Below are 15,357 nucleotides of genomic sequence, written 5' to 3' on the forward strand. Positions count from 1 at the left end.
TTAAAATGCACATCTCCACAGAACCCCCAACCCCCGAAAAAAAAACACCTTTCAAACTCGGGAAAGAAAAGGGAATCTTCGCCCGTCATTGTAGGGCCCCAGTAGCTGCGAGCGACTATCTCTTCAGCAGGTTTCTAACATCCGACATTGGAGGCCGGACGCCAAGTACCCGCTTTAGGAGAATTATACCTTTGCACAGCGTGACCAGCTACCTTGCACGGCGCTGGGCACAGACATCCTGTGTCGGGCAGGGGGTGACACCTGAGCACGGGAGGCGGGGAGGCCAGGGCTTTGGGCCCCAGATGCTGTCCCATGTCCCAGGAATGTGCAGAGTGTTCAGTGGGGGAGAGAAAAGAGGCTTGATCTCTAGTTTGGGAACTGGATCTGCATTTTGGAAATCCTCAATCGTCATAAGCACTAAAGTCCTCTAATGAAGTCCCCTGCTGAATGGTGTTTGACCCTATTTCCCACTCCTTTGATGAATATGGGCCATCTCCATGTAACCCTCCAAACACAACAAAACAAAACGTGTTTTAACTTATCGTGGAACCCTGTTTGGGAAAGACTGAGATAGAAGAATGGAATTTTTAAAGCCACATCAGGACCACTGTCTTCAATGGCTTTGAATGATTTGGTTTTGGTTCATGTTCACTTTCATTTTTGTAGGAAAATGCGTATGAGTAAAATAATCACTCATATTACCACTCTTCTCTGGCTATTTTTGTTTTTTGCCCACTACTGTCCATATCAGTGCATATTTTTACTTGATGAAGTCATACACACTCTTGTGTTTTGTTACTTTCTCATATTGTATTATACATATCTTCTGTATTCTCATGTAGTCTTCGTAGTTATAATTTTTGGTAGCTGCTCTGTCTCATGGGGTAGATAACCCATAGATAACTTAAACCCTTTGTTGACGTTCATCCTTTTAGGATGTCTGCCAGCCTACTGCTAATATCAGGTAGTACGAAGTTGAATGTCTTAGGTTGTATCTCTTTTTGCTTCTCTCAAATTATTCCCGGCAGATAGATTTCCAGAACTCAGATGAATTTCTAGGTCAGAGGGAATGATTATCTTGGTGGCCAGCTCCTTGCAATGCCCCCGGGCTTTGAGAAGCACTGGGCCTGTTTACAAGGCAGTGGTTTATAGGGAATGTGGCAGGCCCCACTCCTGGGGAGGCTCCGACCACTCCTCTCTGAGCTATCTTCCCTGGCTGCTGCTGAGGACGTGGCGTCATCTTGCTCATCAGGATACAGGTGGCCGGGACAGCTGCTGACTCACCAAGGTCCTCGATCCAGGACTTTAGGGAATTCTTCCTTTCTCTTTTTTTTATTCACAATAATAATTGTTATCATTGAAAATTTGGGAAATACAGATAAATTAAAAGAGATTTAAATAACATCTAATGTCAAGTTGTCTCCAAAAAAATTATGCCAATTTCTGTTTCTACCACAATTCACGTTGGGAGGATTGTTTCTAACTTGGCAGCTCCTTTGAAACGGTTTTCCAGCCCTAGGATGACACTTCCGAGTCTTGGCCCTGCTCTCATTCTGCACGTTTCCATCCTGACTTGAGCACAGGAGCACAGAGGCCCTGGCTTCTGTCTAGCATCAGGGAGAAAACTCCCAGGAGACATGTTGAGAGATGGCGGGAGGAGGGTACCCAAATATGCAAAAGTTGTTAGAATTTTTCTTAACTGAAAAGATAACATATCTTTATTCTAAAGAAGATTTTGAGATAGGAAAAAAAAAACCATCTTTCCGCTCTAGAATAACTATTTTCATTTTTTTTTTATATTTCTTTCCAAGCCTTGGCCACAAGTACATGCTTGTGTGCATGCATGCGTGTGCGTCCATGTGTGAGCATGTGTGTATACATAGATGTATATGTGTACATAAACACGCATGTACAAGTATTTGTACCCATGTGCACATCCATCAATATGTGTATTTATATTATTCTATTGTTTCTCTTTAACATTACATTATTAATATTTATAGCTACATTGTCCTTTTTTAACTTTTTATTGAGATTATGATAGTTTACAACCTTGTGAAATTTCACTTGTACATTGTCAGTCGTGTTGCAGGTGCACCACTTCACCCTTTGTGCCCACCTCCCACCCCTCCTTTCCCCTGATAACCACCAATCAATTCTCTTTGTCTATATGTCTAGCTTCTACATGTGAGTGGAGTGATACAGAGATTGTCTTTCTCTATCTGGCTTATTTCACTTAACATAATACCCTCAAGGTCCATCCATGTTGTTGTGAATGGGACGATTTTATCCTTTTTTATGGCTGAGTAATATTCCATTGTATGTATATACCACATCTTCTTTATCCAATCATCAGTTGATGGGCACTTAGGCGCTTCCACATCTTGGCTATTGTAAATAATGCTGCAATGAACATAGGGGTGCATGGGACTTTTAGAATTGCTGATTTCCGGTTCTTTTAACAATGATTTTCAATGCATGCGAACTATTCCATTCTCTAGGCATACCATAATTTATTAAAGCAGACACTATTAAACCATGCTTGGCCCAACTTAAAGATTTGCAAGGGAAAACTCAGACATCCTTGATGAGAAGAACAGCAGCTGTGAGGGGCTGTAGGTGGGACTCAGGGACCAGAGTGCTTGTACTTCTTTCATCAGTTTTGTCTCATGGCTTTTAAAACAAAGGGTTTCTCTGCATAATAAAAAAAAAAAAATTTGAAAGCCACTGGTCTAAACCACCCTCTTGCTATTGGATATGTGTTTCCCAAATTTTTAAAAAATGATAATATATTACACAATAATTAATATCTTTGAACATGTAGCATATGTGTGTATGAGAGAGAGAGAGAAAGAGAGTAACTGTATAATTCTTTCTTTTGAAAAACTCCCCAGGAGGACAGAGCTCTCCTTGAAAGAGTCTGACGTCTGTGTGGTGCTTATGCTATAGCTCTGTATTGCTTTACCAAGGCAGTTGAAATAACAGACACTGTCATCAGTGTGTAAGAACAACCTCTGTGAGCACAGCTTTTCCAGCATTATATTTTATCATTAAGAGAGGGAGAGGTAGCAAATGTCCTTACAAGCCTCAGGGCCTGGACCACTGGTGTGGCACTTCTGATCAGAGGAGCAGAGCTGGATTTTGCCTCTGTCAGTGAGCGCACCATGTCAGTGGGTCAGTCCCATGCCAGGAGCCTTTTTTAAGGGTGAAACTAGTTGACAGTGCCCAAAAGCCCAGAACTGAAACCTTCTTCTGGAAGGCTAGGAGATGGGAGCCGTTCATCTGCCATTTAATGGTGATATTGCGCTGCTGGTCATGGTCGGTGGAAAGCCTTCTTTAAAGTAGTGATGATAAGGAGAAACTGTAAAGAGTTCCTAAGGAATGTCTGCATCATTTCCTTTTCCTAGTGATTTTTCAAAGCTTCCGTTGCAGCAGACTCATTGATCCTTAGGCAGGCAGAGTGACACCCCAATAATGGGCCCAGTTCATGCTAAGTACACACAATGGGCATTTTTTGTTCTTTCCTTAAATGCCCCCTGCAATGAAGAGCCACGAGGCTGGTAGGACTTTGAAGGCAGGTAAAGTATCTGGTGAATCTTCCCTTTTCTGAGAAAGAAAGGGGAGAAAGTAGTGGTTTAATTGCCTAAGTGCCAAGCACTTTCTCATAAGTTCTAATAAAAAATATCAGCCATTCCTAGGCAGCTGCTATGTGCTGGGAGCTTTGCCTATATTATCTCTGGAAATTCTTACAACTGTATTTCTGCATAGGTACTGTTAGCCCCATTTGTGAAGTTGAGCAGATTGAGGCTCAGAGGCTTGAGTAGCCTACCCAGGGTCACGTAGGCAGTAAAGAGATGGTAGAGTTGTCAAGTCGGAACTCGAGCTCCCGCCTGCCTGACCCTGTGTCAACCCCATTACGTCACAGTCTTTTTCTCCTCTCATCTACTGTGAGAACTTCAACCTGAACAGTTGCCTAGCCTTCTCTAGCTTAAGTAGCTTAACATCCAGCACATAGCTTGGTAGTTATAGAAGCCAACTAGGTCATGAAGGTCTCCTCCCAGCTATTCCCCAAGAGGCATTTTGTACATTGACCATACATGGCACTCAAGAAAGCAACAAAGCCCTTTAGATGTCTCTCAGACCTTCCTCCGGGGATCTTAAAGCCCTGAACAAAGAAAGGGGTCCAGTGTTCGTGGCTCAGTGTCCATTTGTTGAGGGCCTGCCATGTGTAGAGCCTTGGGACAAGGGTGGTGGTTATAACCCAAAGAGTTCACAGTCAGATGGGAAGTGAGAGGGGGTGCAGAGCAGATGGGCTCATGGTATTAGAAGAGAGTCAACAAGAACATGGAGTGGCAGAGGGCTGATCTGAGCTCAGAATTCAGCCATGGTCAGGGTCCCAGTGGGAACCTTGGGTTAGAGTGGAGAGGTACTACACTGGAAATCTAGCGATAACACGACCCAAGAAGAAGATCCATGGGACCCGGCCAAGGACTGAGGGGGCCTAGGGTAAGGCCTGTGATGACCAAGAGTGTCCCCTGACCCACAGGGGTGGGATGAGAGGGGCACTGGGTATGGTCCTGCTGCGCTTTGAATATCTGCTTATATCTGCCTAGAACCTAGAAGAAGATTCTCTAAGTTCTAAATCATCTTTTCTTTCAGCTGTTCATGCCAAGAGCCTGGTAGCCATCTTGCATCTGCTGGTTGCTCTGTCCCAGTATTTCCGGGCACCAATCCGCCTCCCAGACCATGTTTCCATCCAAGTGGTTGTGGTCCAGGTAAGAGAGATACCACTGCAAACACCTATGCCCTTAAAGAGGTGTGGAGGCTGAGTTCCTGTGAGAGCCAAGGCACACTGGGGGGCTCATTGGAAGGACAGCTGAACGAAGGCTGAGTGTCTTTGGCTGTGCTCTGTGTTGGACGGCATGTGAGTGAGCTTTCTGGTGCGTGGGGCTTATCCCAGATATGTGTGCAAAGGGGGGAAGAGTGTGTGCTTGTGTATGGGATGGCCCTGCGTGGGCATGTGTCTGGGCTTTACATGCCTTTGTCAGGAGGGTGTCCGTGTGATGGGTATTTGAGGGTGTGTGGTGTGTGTGTTTGTGAGCATGTGTAGTAGGATTGGAGGGAAGATGTCTCTGTGTGTGTGTGTGCCCTGAAAGTCATGCAGAATCATCATTTTTTGGTTAAATGATACACAGGTACTGGGAAGAGATGGATATCTGTGCACATGAGGCATGCATGCGTGCGTGCCTGTGTGTTTGAGAGACCCTGACTGGCCGTGTCTGTGTTGAGGGCACGGCTGCTTTTCACCCGCCCGGAGCAGTGCAGCTGGGATCTCAAGTCATCTTTTCCAGATTGTTGGATGGAATTTCCATTCACATATGGCTGTGTAATTTCCACAATGAGGGTGTGCTCTCGCCCCGTGACTATCTCACTCTGCTCCTAACCCCATTAGATGCTCAAATTTAATTTTATTTTCCAACTTTATGCCCGCTTAGCAAAAGGTCATCATTTTGTTTGCTTCTTTCTGTTCTTTTCCAAATAAACATGCTGCAAGGGAGAATTCCTCTTATAAGCAGCTTGCTGGGTATCCAGGGTTATCCAGGGTTCCAGAAGAGAGAACAATATGGCAGCTCTGCCATCCCTTGGTGAGAAAGAGCCATGAGGTCTGGGTAGGCCTTGCTTGGCCAGGCCAGGCCAAGCCACTTTCTGGGACAAAAGGTCTTTGAGCTGAGCTTTCAAGGATCAGAAGTTAATGGGAGGGGAGGAGGGCATGGGGGTGCTGCTTAATCAGTTGCTCAGTTACGCTCTGATGAAAAAGTATTTCTTATACACCTTCTGGGTACTTAACTTGCTGAACGTCAAGGGTCTGTGGTAGGAATATGACACCTTGGCCCTGTCTCTCAAGAGATAAGGCTACACAGAAGCAGCAGAGGGGCTATCAGAAGCCCATAGTCAGTGTGTGTGGTTCAGACACTAAGTGCAGCTGACTGAAAGGGACGAATTGGCCTCATTTATTGAGCACTCAGCTGTGTCAAGCACGGTGCTAAGCATTTCGTGTCTGCTATGGCTATGTGGCCAGCCCATAGCATCCCGGTCCATGCATCTTCCTAGTGAATCCAGGCCATCTCTACTGTGTTATTTTTACCAATCAATAATGTGTGAATCCATTTCATTATATTTTTTAAAACTATGATTCTAGATTTGAACAGGAGGGGAGGTGGGGCTCCTATTTTGAAACAGTGGACCCTGCAAGCCCACATCTCATGCCTTATTTTGAGCTCAATTATAGGCCATCAGAAGGCTGTTGCTGGTTTAATTTCTCCTGTAGGCAGTTTTGTTAGCTTGAGGGAGGAAAGAGGATGCGTTTCATAAAATAGCATCCATGCCTGTCAGGTTTTATGGGGTGTTTTTGCTTTATCAAGTCAAACAGGCACAGAAGCAGGACTCAGAATTGGCCGTGAGTCACTGACCGAACGAGAGAGAGCTCTTTAGGGAACAGATAATGGATCGAGGTGAATCAGGATGCTGTGCAAGGGGTTATTTAAGCCAGATTTCTTTTCCATTCTGTATAAAAGCATTTAATTCTGCATGAAGTTGAAGATGAGGTTTTACGTCTGTGAATGGCTTTATAAGACAAGGACACAGATTCCATTAGCCCCATGTGAACATTTTGCATATGTTGAAGCTGAATTTGGAAAAAGCCCGGATTTATCCTCACTGGATCTCCTTTAAATGTTATCTTTATTTTTTTCCCTTACTTTCTTTTTGCTTTGATAGTCCATTCTTCTTAATCTAATCCAGATACACTCTTGGCCTTTATCCAGCTTTGCCTTTCCTTCTGTAAAAGTATTTTGCAAGGACACTAGATGCTATGGCTATTGGGAATGTGAAGAGAAGGTTCTAGAAGTTTTGACAGGAGGGTCAAGAAGGCAGGTTTCAGTTGAGACACCAATGCTTGGAGGCTCCTTCTTGACAATCATCTCAGCTTTCATGGAAGAGGAATTTTCTCTGACAATTGCTTTCCATGCCCAGACCGTCTAAGTGTCTGGTAACTGACTGTGAAGGGACCTAATAAAATGAATCTCCCTCCTTAGGCCCATCTGAAGGTCTTCCTGAATCCTAACACTCCTGTGTTGACTCCCACGCCTGCACAATGAGCTTTAAACTCCAAACCAGCACTCGATTGATTCCCCATTGACTATTGGCACCCTCCTACAAACAGCCTCCTGAACACATTTGTGCTCTCTTGACTGTGTCTTTTTGCTCGGGCCAGTCCTCCCACTGCAACGGCCTCTGCTCTATGTCCAGCCAAGTCCTATCCTTTAAGTTCCAGCTCAAGGACCCCTTCCCTTGGAAGGGTTCCCTGACCATCCCGGCTGAAAGTGCCTGCATTCAGCACCTCCTCTCTGCATAGGGTGACCATGTAATTTATTATCCATGACACTTTTGAAAATGAAAGGAGATCCTACTAATAACTGAGCTGGGATATCAGGCATAAACTCTGTTTTGGGGAAAGCTCACATACTGCTTCATCTATCTCATTTTACTCTTAAGTTCCTCGAGGCCAGAAACTATGACACACGTTCCATAGTATTTGCTCCAAGTCCAGCACAGGGGCTTGTACTTAGAAAGTATTGATTGATAAAATAAACAAGAGACAGGATGAATTGACGGGAAGGGGTGGGTGGATGGGTGGATGGATGGATGGGTGGATGGGTGGATGGGTGGATGGGTAGATGAATGGCCCAGGCTCCAAATTGTTTGCCCTTTTCTCAGAGAGTAAGCTAGTTACCTGAGGACAGTACTACTTATTTAAAAGCTCCTTTATTCATTAAAAAACACAACAGCTCTCCCTGTATTTGAATTCTCCAAGTTGGCCTCAGTTCCTCCACCCCAGACCCCCAGCTAAATGTGTTTCTCAGCTTGTCTCTGTGGCCCCAGCTGGAGGGCAGACACACCCTGGCCTTCATTTCCATTTGGTTTACTGTGGATTACTCCAGGAGGCAAACAGTTTGCTTCCAGCAGAATGTCTTCCAATAAAGAAAGAAAAGATTCACCATCCAAGAAACAGCCTACTTGTTTGGACTAAACACTAATTGCACTTAAGGACAAATGGTACAGTCCGGTCCCGGGAAACGAGGGGCCTCGTTTCCCTTCTAGCAGTATCTTGTCTCTGGATTCGTGTCTTAAACATCAGTTACTTTCTCAATAACAGGAATGCGAATACATTTTTTCTATTTTTTTAAAGCATATTTTTCTCTCCTCCTCCCAACCCTTCTCCCTACCCCCATTTCAGAAACGAGAAGGAATCCTCCAGTCTCGGCAAATCCAAGAGGAAATAACTGGTAACACAGAGTATGTCAACACCATTGTTGCCAGCGATTCTGTAATGGAACACAGATGTTTCTCCAAAATTCATCCATTTGCTGATATTTAGTTTTCATTTATTGGGATTGCAAGAGGGATTAGACTTCAGCCAATGATTATGGTTTAGCCTTTTCCATGCATTCAAAACATGCCTCTTGATGCTTAAGGTACCAACTTGGGTGGGGAAGTGGGGAGAGGGAATTAGCAGTGATTGAAAAATTCTAATTTTGTGGCAGTCCAGGAAAAAGTGTGCCCAAAAAAGCCAACCAGCATGAAATCGTCATGCCATAAACATGGGGTTGAATTTAAATTGTTAACCTTCAAAAGGGCGTTTTTCTTCCTTTTCTGAATCTGATTTATTTGGTCATGTGCCACGACCCAGAAAGCCCCTGTCTACCTTCGAGCGGTGGAGTAGTGTTTTGTGTTTTTCTTCATTTATGTCAAGCAGTTGGAATATCAGAACCTGTAGGGTGTTTGCCATGGGGAAGACGAGTTTTGTTCTCAAGCAGAAAGAGCAAGATGGTGTGTGTGGTTTTGAGATCACTGGCAAGAGTTCCTTTTCAGCCTCCCATGCACCCCCAACTTCTGTGTTCCCTTGAACAAGAGCGAAGCGGGAAGATCAGGGACCTATCAGCCAGCCCGACTTGAGTTCAAATGCAGTCTCTGCCGCTTAGTCACCAGTGAGCCCCTTACGCTCTCTGACCTTGGTTTCTTCATCTCTGGAGCAGAGAGCATCTTCCTAACCAGAGAGATTGTGAGGATTCAAGTGGTAATGACCATCCCCCTTTCACTTGCCTTTCATGGCTTTCTTTCCTGACTTTTCCCCGTCACAGTTGACCTGCATCTTCCAAGCTTCGCCCAATCTCCAGGAAACTCATCCCCCTGCCCAGTCATGGCTGACAGGGGTCCAAGACACTGTCTGTCTGGACCACCCAGTGCATGTGACTTAAAAACGGCCCCAAGGTGGGGGGTGGGGGCAGCCCCGCAGGCCAGTGGTTAAGTTCATGGGTTCTGCTTCGGCAGCCTGGGGTTTGCCGGTTCAGATCCTGGGTGCAGACCTACACACTGCTCATCAAGCCATGCTGTGGTGGCATCCCACATGGAAGAACTAGAATGACCTACAACTATGTACTGGGGCTTTGGGGAGAAGAGGGAAAAAAAAGGAAGATTGGCAATAGATGTTAGCTTAGGGCTAATCTTCCTCACCAAAAAAAAACTGGCCCAGGGGGGTGGGCATTTCAGGCCCAGGACAGGAGTGTGGAGTGGACCTTCCCAAGATGCCCCATTGATGGCCTGTGGAGACCCCATTAGGCAGCCTCTCTGAACTCCAGGTGCCAGTCTTGGCAATTGATCTACAAGGCACACTGACCTTTGGCCTGGGATGTACCAGGGGCTGCCTGGGTCAGGCCTGCTGGGAGAGGAGCAGAGTTCCTCACCGTCCTGCCCTGCACCTCCCCTACCCTTTGCTGGGCTTGTCCGCGCTGCTGCCAAATCAGGGCAAGGGAAGTTTCCGTTTGTGGAACAAACTCTCAGCTGTATGTTGTGCCTTCTATGGTCTTTCTCTGCCATCTTGCCACATAGACATAAACATGGATGCAAACTCTTATAATGACAACATAGGGCGGTTTATGAAACCCTTTTATATCTACTGAGGTTCATAATAAACCCACGAAACAATGATTACACCTCCTAAAACCCCACAGCCCAAACACAGGTGGGGAAGGAGACCATTGTTGGTCTATCCAACCTTAATTCCAAGTTCATTATTCTTTCTAGTACACTCCCCACAAGTCATCATTTAGTGGGTAATAGATATACAGTTGGAATAAACCAATACAATAAGAACAAAAAACATGTTGAAAAATTCACTGAGCATTTACTAAATATTAGGAATTATGCCAAAATCTGTCTACGTATTAAATCATTTAATGCTCACAACACCCTATTGAGGGGTTTACCATTATTATCCTCACTTTAGAGATCAGAGACCTGGAGCCCAGAGGGTCGGTAGCTTGCCCTCAGTCACACAGCAAGCAAACGGCTCAGTGGGGTTTAAGCCCCAGTGCTCTGTCTCTGATGCTGGTGCTCTTAATGCTTTGCTGCCTCGTTGCTCTGAGTGGGGTCCAGCTCCTGCCCTCTTTGAGAAAACCTGTCCTGGCTCAGCGGCAGTGCAGCTTGGTGGGTATTCCAGGACGGGCAGGAGAGATACAACCCTGACCTCCCCAAGCAGATGCCCACAGCAGCCTGGGCAGTGAAGTCCCACACTGGGGTGGTGGCCAAGCTCTGCTCCTGAAATGTGGATGGGAATCTTGAACCCCTGAGTCTGATATTCTTTCTCAACTGTAAGCAAGAGTGTGATTTTATTTAAGGCAGGAAACTTAAGATTTTTGTTTAAGGCATCTTTCTTTTATTCAAGAAAGATGCTTAAGTCCTTTAAGCATCATTTATACCAGGCTTTGCACAAACACCAGTATATCTGTATAGCAGAGGGAAAAAATGGGTGGTAAGGTGGTAAAGACCACCAATAACTGGAGCCTGAGAGCAGAATAAAATGCCAAGGAAGCTTTTTGGGCTCTTCAACCAAGGGTGAGAAGAGGAGAGTCATGCTGTTTTCTTTCTCCCTTTCCTGCAGGGCTCTTTCTGGAAGGCATGGTAAGTTGCATAAGATTGTCCTCTGGTGCGGTGGCTGCCCCGGGGTCTAGTTAATTCTGCAGCAGCTGGAAAGAGCAGGCGCCCAGCTTGCTCCCTGCAGAGCGTCTGCACCAGCCTGCTGACGGGGCTGCTTGGCAGGGAGGATCCGCTTACTCGTGGGAAGAGGAAAGCGTACCACGACTGCACAGTCCTCTTGCAAGTAACCACACCATTGACATTGCTGGGCTTCCCGACCAGTCCTGGGCATCTGCAGGGCAGTCTTGGTCTAAGTGTATTGTGGCAGTAAAGGAAAAAGCGTATCTACATGCTGAGGACTCTCCCGACCCTGCCCAGCCCTTCTAGAAGCTGCCTTCTCCCTCTTCCCTCATCACACCTCCTACCTCTCCCATTTCTCAGAACTTTGGGTTTGTTTATAAAGTTTGTGAATATCGGAGCTCACAATCACCTTCCTGGCTGTCTCAGATTTACCCTTCGGTGCAAGAGTCAGAAAGGCAGACCCCAGGACCACAAACCCTCCCAGCCCCAGATTCCTCCCGCTCAGATCCCCTCCACTGCATCAGCTCTCAGTTTGCAGAACATGCGGCTGTAGCACGGAGAATGCCTGCAGGGGGCATGGCTTTGCTACTTTCCATGATCCTGTATTTACTATGGATAATATTTTGAAATATTCCAATAGTGCTAATAACTCAGATCAACAGAAACTTCAGAGTGTACAGAGCACACACACATGTATATTGTTGTCTTTCATCCTCATGACACAACTCGGGGGGGGGGGTCATTTTTTGAATGGCATTTGGTAGAAGAGGAAACCAAGGCGCAAAGGGTTGAGGTGGCCAGATCTCAGGAGGAGGCGCTCGCATCCTATGCTGGGCTCCCTGGTGCCCAGTTTGCTCATCTCTGCCCTCTACCAGAATGTTGGTCTTGGACGACTTGGTTTTGAAAATTAAAGGGTGAAGTGATTCGATATTTGGATAACATTCTACCTCCAAAAAGCTTCAGAAACACTTTAGAATCATGACTAAATCAGGATGTAATGGAATACAAATAGTGCAGAGATGACCAATCCGAAGTCAACCTGCCATCAGGGCCCCCAAACCCGGCCCAAAAGAGGGTTGACGTAGAGGGTGGGCGCACGCGCATGCACACACACACACACGCGGAGAAAAAGGCCCCAACGGTGAGACTCAGCCCCAAATGTCTGCCCAAAAGCCAGCTTCCCGAGTTCCCAGCACAGTCTCATACTCCAAAGAAGTCCCGTCTAGAGCTGAGCACGTGGCCTTTAAAGGCTTGAGGCTGGGACCTGGGTGGGGACCCCACCAGGAGTCAGCTCTCTGCTCCCCTTCACATTTTCCTCTTCAGAACGTGATGCCTTCGACACCTTGTTCGACCACGCGCCGGACAAGCTCAACGTGGTGAAAAAGGTGGGGAAAAGGGGCCTGGGAGGAGGGAGTTAGGGAGGGAGGGGAGCAAGATGTGGCAAAACGTTAGGGAAACCCACACCTGCAGGTTGCAAGCTTCCTGAAACTGGTGTCATCACCAGATCTCTGCAAGCACGGGGCAGTCCCGCTGGATGTCTGTTTTACGTGTCTTGTTCCCACTGGATACTTTATCCAGTCCCTTTCTTCTCGCATCAGGATGAAAGTGTCCCTTGGGGGTTCCGAGACTACAAGCACCCTGTCTTCCCACCTGCACTGAACCCCTGGCCGTCCCTGCCTCCTCACACAGCCCTCCCTCTGTCTTCCCGGGCACAGGCACCTGCACCTAGGAAGAGCCTGGGAGGAGGCACCCAGTGGGTCATTTCTTCTCTGGCCCACTTCCTAATTGCCCCTCGGCCCCCTAACCCTGCACCTATCGTTCTGCCTCTCAGGACTCCCCGCTCCCATCACAGTCCTGACACTGGCTATTTGAACCACACAGTGTATGGGGCTGCAAATGCCAGGGCGCATCCTTTCCCGGGAACTCGGGCTCTGCAGGAAGAGCCCCACAGGCTGCTCGTCCTCTCAGCTCAGTACAGTGATCCAGGCCAGCCGAGAGCACTCTTCTCGCCGGTCCTTGTCCTCATGGTGGAGTTGCAGAGGCGGCTGCAGGGCCTGGCGTGGCGAGAGTCTCCATCTCAGTTCCCGGCTGTGCTTCTCTTTCAGACGCTCATCACGTTTGTGAACAAGCACCTGAATAAACTGAACCTGGAGGTCACAGAACTGGAAACCCAGGTGAGTGACAGCCCCGGGTGCAGGGTGGCGGGGCAGGGCCCTGCTGACAGCCCCATCCCCCCACTGCCCGCAGGGCTCTCCAGCTGACCCTGAACTTTTCTGGGAGGGAGGGGAGTTCCATTCTGCTGGGGGGCGGGGGGGGGGTGAACTACATGGAATTTCTCTGAATTTTTTCCAATTTTTTATTTTGAAAAGTTGTAAGAATATTATCATGGATACCCATATACTCCTCACCCACGCACACCAATTGTTAACATTTGGCCACGTTTGGGGTTTTTTTCTCCCTCTCCACTCCTAAATACTTCAGTATACACAGTCCCCAACTTACGATGTTTTGACTTAGGATTTTTTGACTTTATGATGGTGCAAAAGCTATACATGTTCAGTAAAAACCGTACTTAGAATTTAGAATTCTGATCTTTTCCCGGGCTGGTGATATGTGGTACTATCCTTCTTGTGATGCTGGGCAGCGGCAGCGAGCCGCGGCTCCTGATCAGGCACGCGACCACAGGGGTAAACGACCCATATCCTTTCAACCATTCCATACCTGCACAACCATTCTGTATTCACCTTCAGCACAGTGCTCAATGAATTACACGACATATTCAACACTTTATTATAAAATAGGCTTTGTGTTAGATGGTTTTGCCCAACCGTAGGCTAATGTAAGTGTTCTGAGCACATTTAAGGTGGGCGAGGCCAAGCTTCGGTAGGTTAGATGTATTAAATGCATTTTCGATTTATGATTTTTCAACTTACAATGGGTTTATCAGGATGTAACCAGATCGTAAGCTGAGGAAGATCTGTATACATCTCTTAAGAACAAATACATTCTCTTACATAGTCATAATACAGTTATCACATTCAGGCAATTTTAACATCAATACGAGATGTTAATCTGTTTAGGTTGAACCATACGAAATTGCTGATATTTGACTATTTTTGACCATGTCATGTGGTTCAAGGAAACTCAGCCTCCTTTCCTTCGTGATGAACTTCCGAAGTGCTTTTCTTTTGAGCTCGTGGGCATCTCCTGCTATTTTGAAAGGCACTTCCCGGGTCTGTGGCTGAACTCTACCTGAGTGTGTCTGGACGCTGCAGAGTGAGCTTCATAGACTCTTTTGGGAGAGAGGGAACACTCTGGAAAAGTGATGCTTCCTCGAGGGGGCTAGAAGGAGCTCTGGAACGTTCACTTCAGTGTTTACAGGCAGGGAGTGCTATGACAGGGAGTCTCTGCTGACAGGCGCATCTCACATCTGTCTGCACGCTTTACCACCAAGTCAGGAGACCAGCAGTCGGGAGTGGGAGCAAAGTCAGTGGCTCTCAGAGCTGTCAGTAACACAAGGACGCCTGACCCTAACCCAGGGTCCTCCCCTGAGCTGACAGATTGGATTCCTTTATTCTCAGCCCATTCCAGCCACACCCAGAATGGGGCCCAGTTAACCAGTTCAGTGGGAGGGCCTTGATTTTGACGCAGACGCTGGGGCCTGCTCTCCCGGTGTCCACCCTCGGTTGAGTCATGCTCAGGCCCTGCCCGCCTGAGTTGAAGGCCAATGGATGGGAGCAAGGAGGAAGCTGCTCTTAGGTCAAGACCTCGCCCAAGGTCATCCTCCCATAACCAAGGCTGAGCCGCAGGCCCACCAGCCTGTCACCCAGCAGAGCTCCGACTCTAGACTCTGGGACCAGCCCACATTCCGGGCAGTTCAGTCTAGTTTTTGCTGTTTCCTAAGATGATTCCAAAAACTTTGGCCTCTTGCATACTCTAACAACTGCTGTTTATGCCCACAAACATTTGGTGGTCCCGCCTCCTTTGAAAGATTCTAGAATATCAGATGTGCATCTGACCTCTATATCTTTGCTCAGGCCATCCTCTGTACCTGGGACTCCTACTCTGTCCAAATTTCCCTCACCCCACAGGCCTCCGCTGCCTCCACAAGCCTGCCCCCATTGCCAGCGCCCACCCTCCCTCGAGGAGAAGGCCTCCCCCCTCTGCTTAGCCCAGGAGTCTGTTGTCCCTCAGACCAGGGTCCCAACTGGTCCAGCCACCACTGTCCTCCATGGAAGGGACCAGGCTCTAAGCCTCTCGCCATGGCCCTCAGCACAGTTGTGCTTTGTCAACAAGAGCCAG

General features: G+C 47.3%; 1 protein-coding gene across 2 annotated transcripts in view; it reads left to right on the top strand.

Moving 5' to 3' along the window:
• The window catches only part of PARVA (parvin alpha), a 145,507-nt gene that overhangs the window by 117,249 nt on the left and 12,901 nt on the right, over positions 1–15,357 (top strand). For both annotated transcript variants that reach the window (XM_014844161.3, XM_070491139.1), the window contains exons 6-10: positions 4,660–4,775; positions 8,297–8,355; positions 11,000–11,019; positions 12,379–12,440; positions 13,161–13,229. In XM_014844161.3, the coding sequence (XP_014699647.1) occupies positions 4,660–4,775; positions 8,297–8,355; positions 11,000–11,019; positions 12,379–12,440; positions 13,161–13,229 (326 nt within the window). The remainder of the gene's footprint in view (positions 1–4,659; positions 4,776–8,296; positions 8,356–10,999; positions 11,020–12,378; positions 12,441–13,160; positions 13,230–15,357) is intronic.

Source organism: Equus asinus, chromosome 20, assembly GCF_041296235.1.
Source record: "Equus asinus isolate D_3611 breed Donkey chromosome 20, EquAss-T2T_v2, whole genome shotgun sequence".
Lineage (NCBI taxonomy): Eukaryota > Metazoa > Chordata > Mammalia > Perissodactyla > Equidae > Equus > Equus asinus.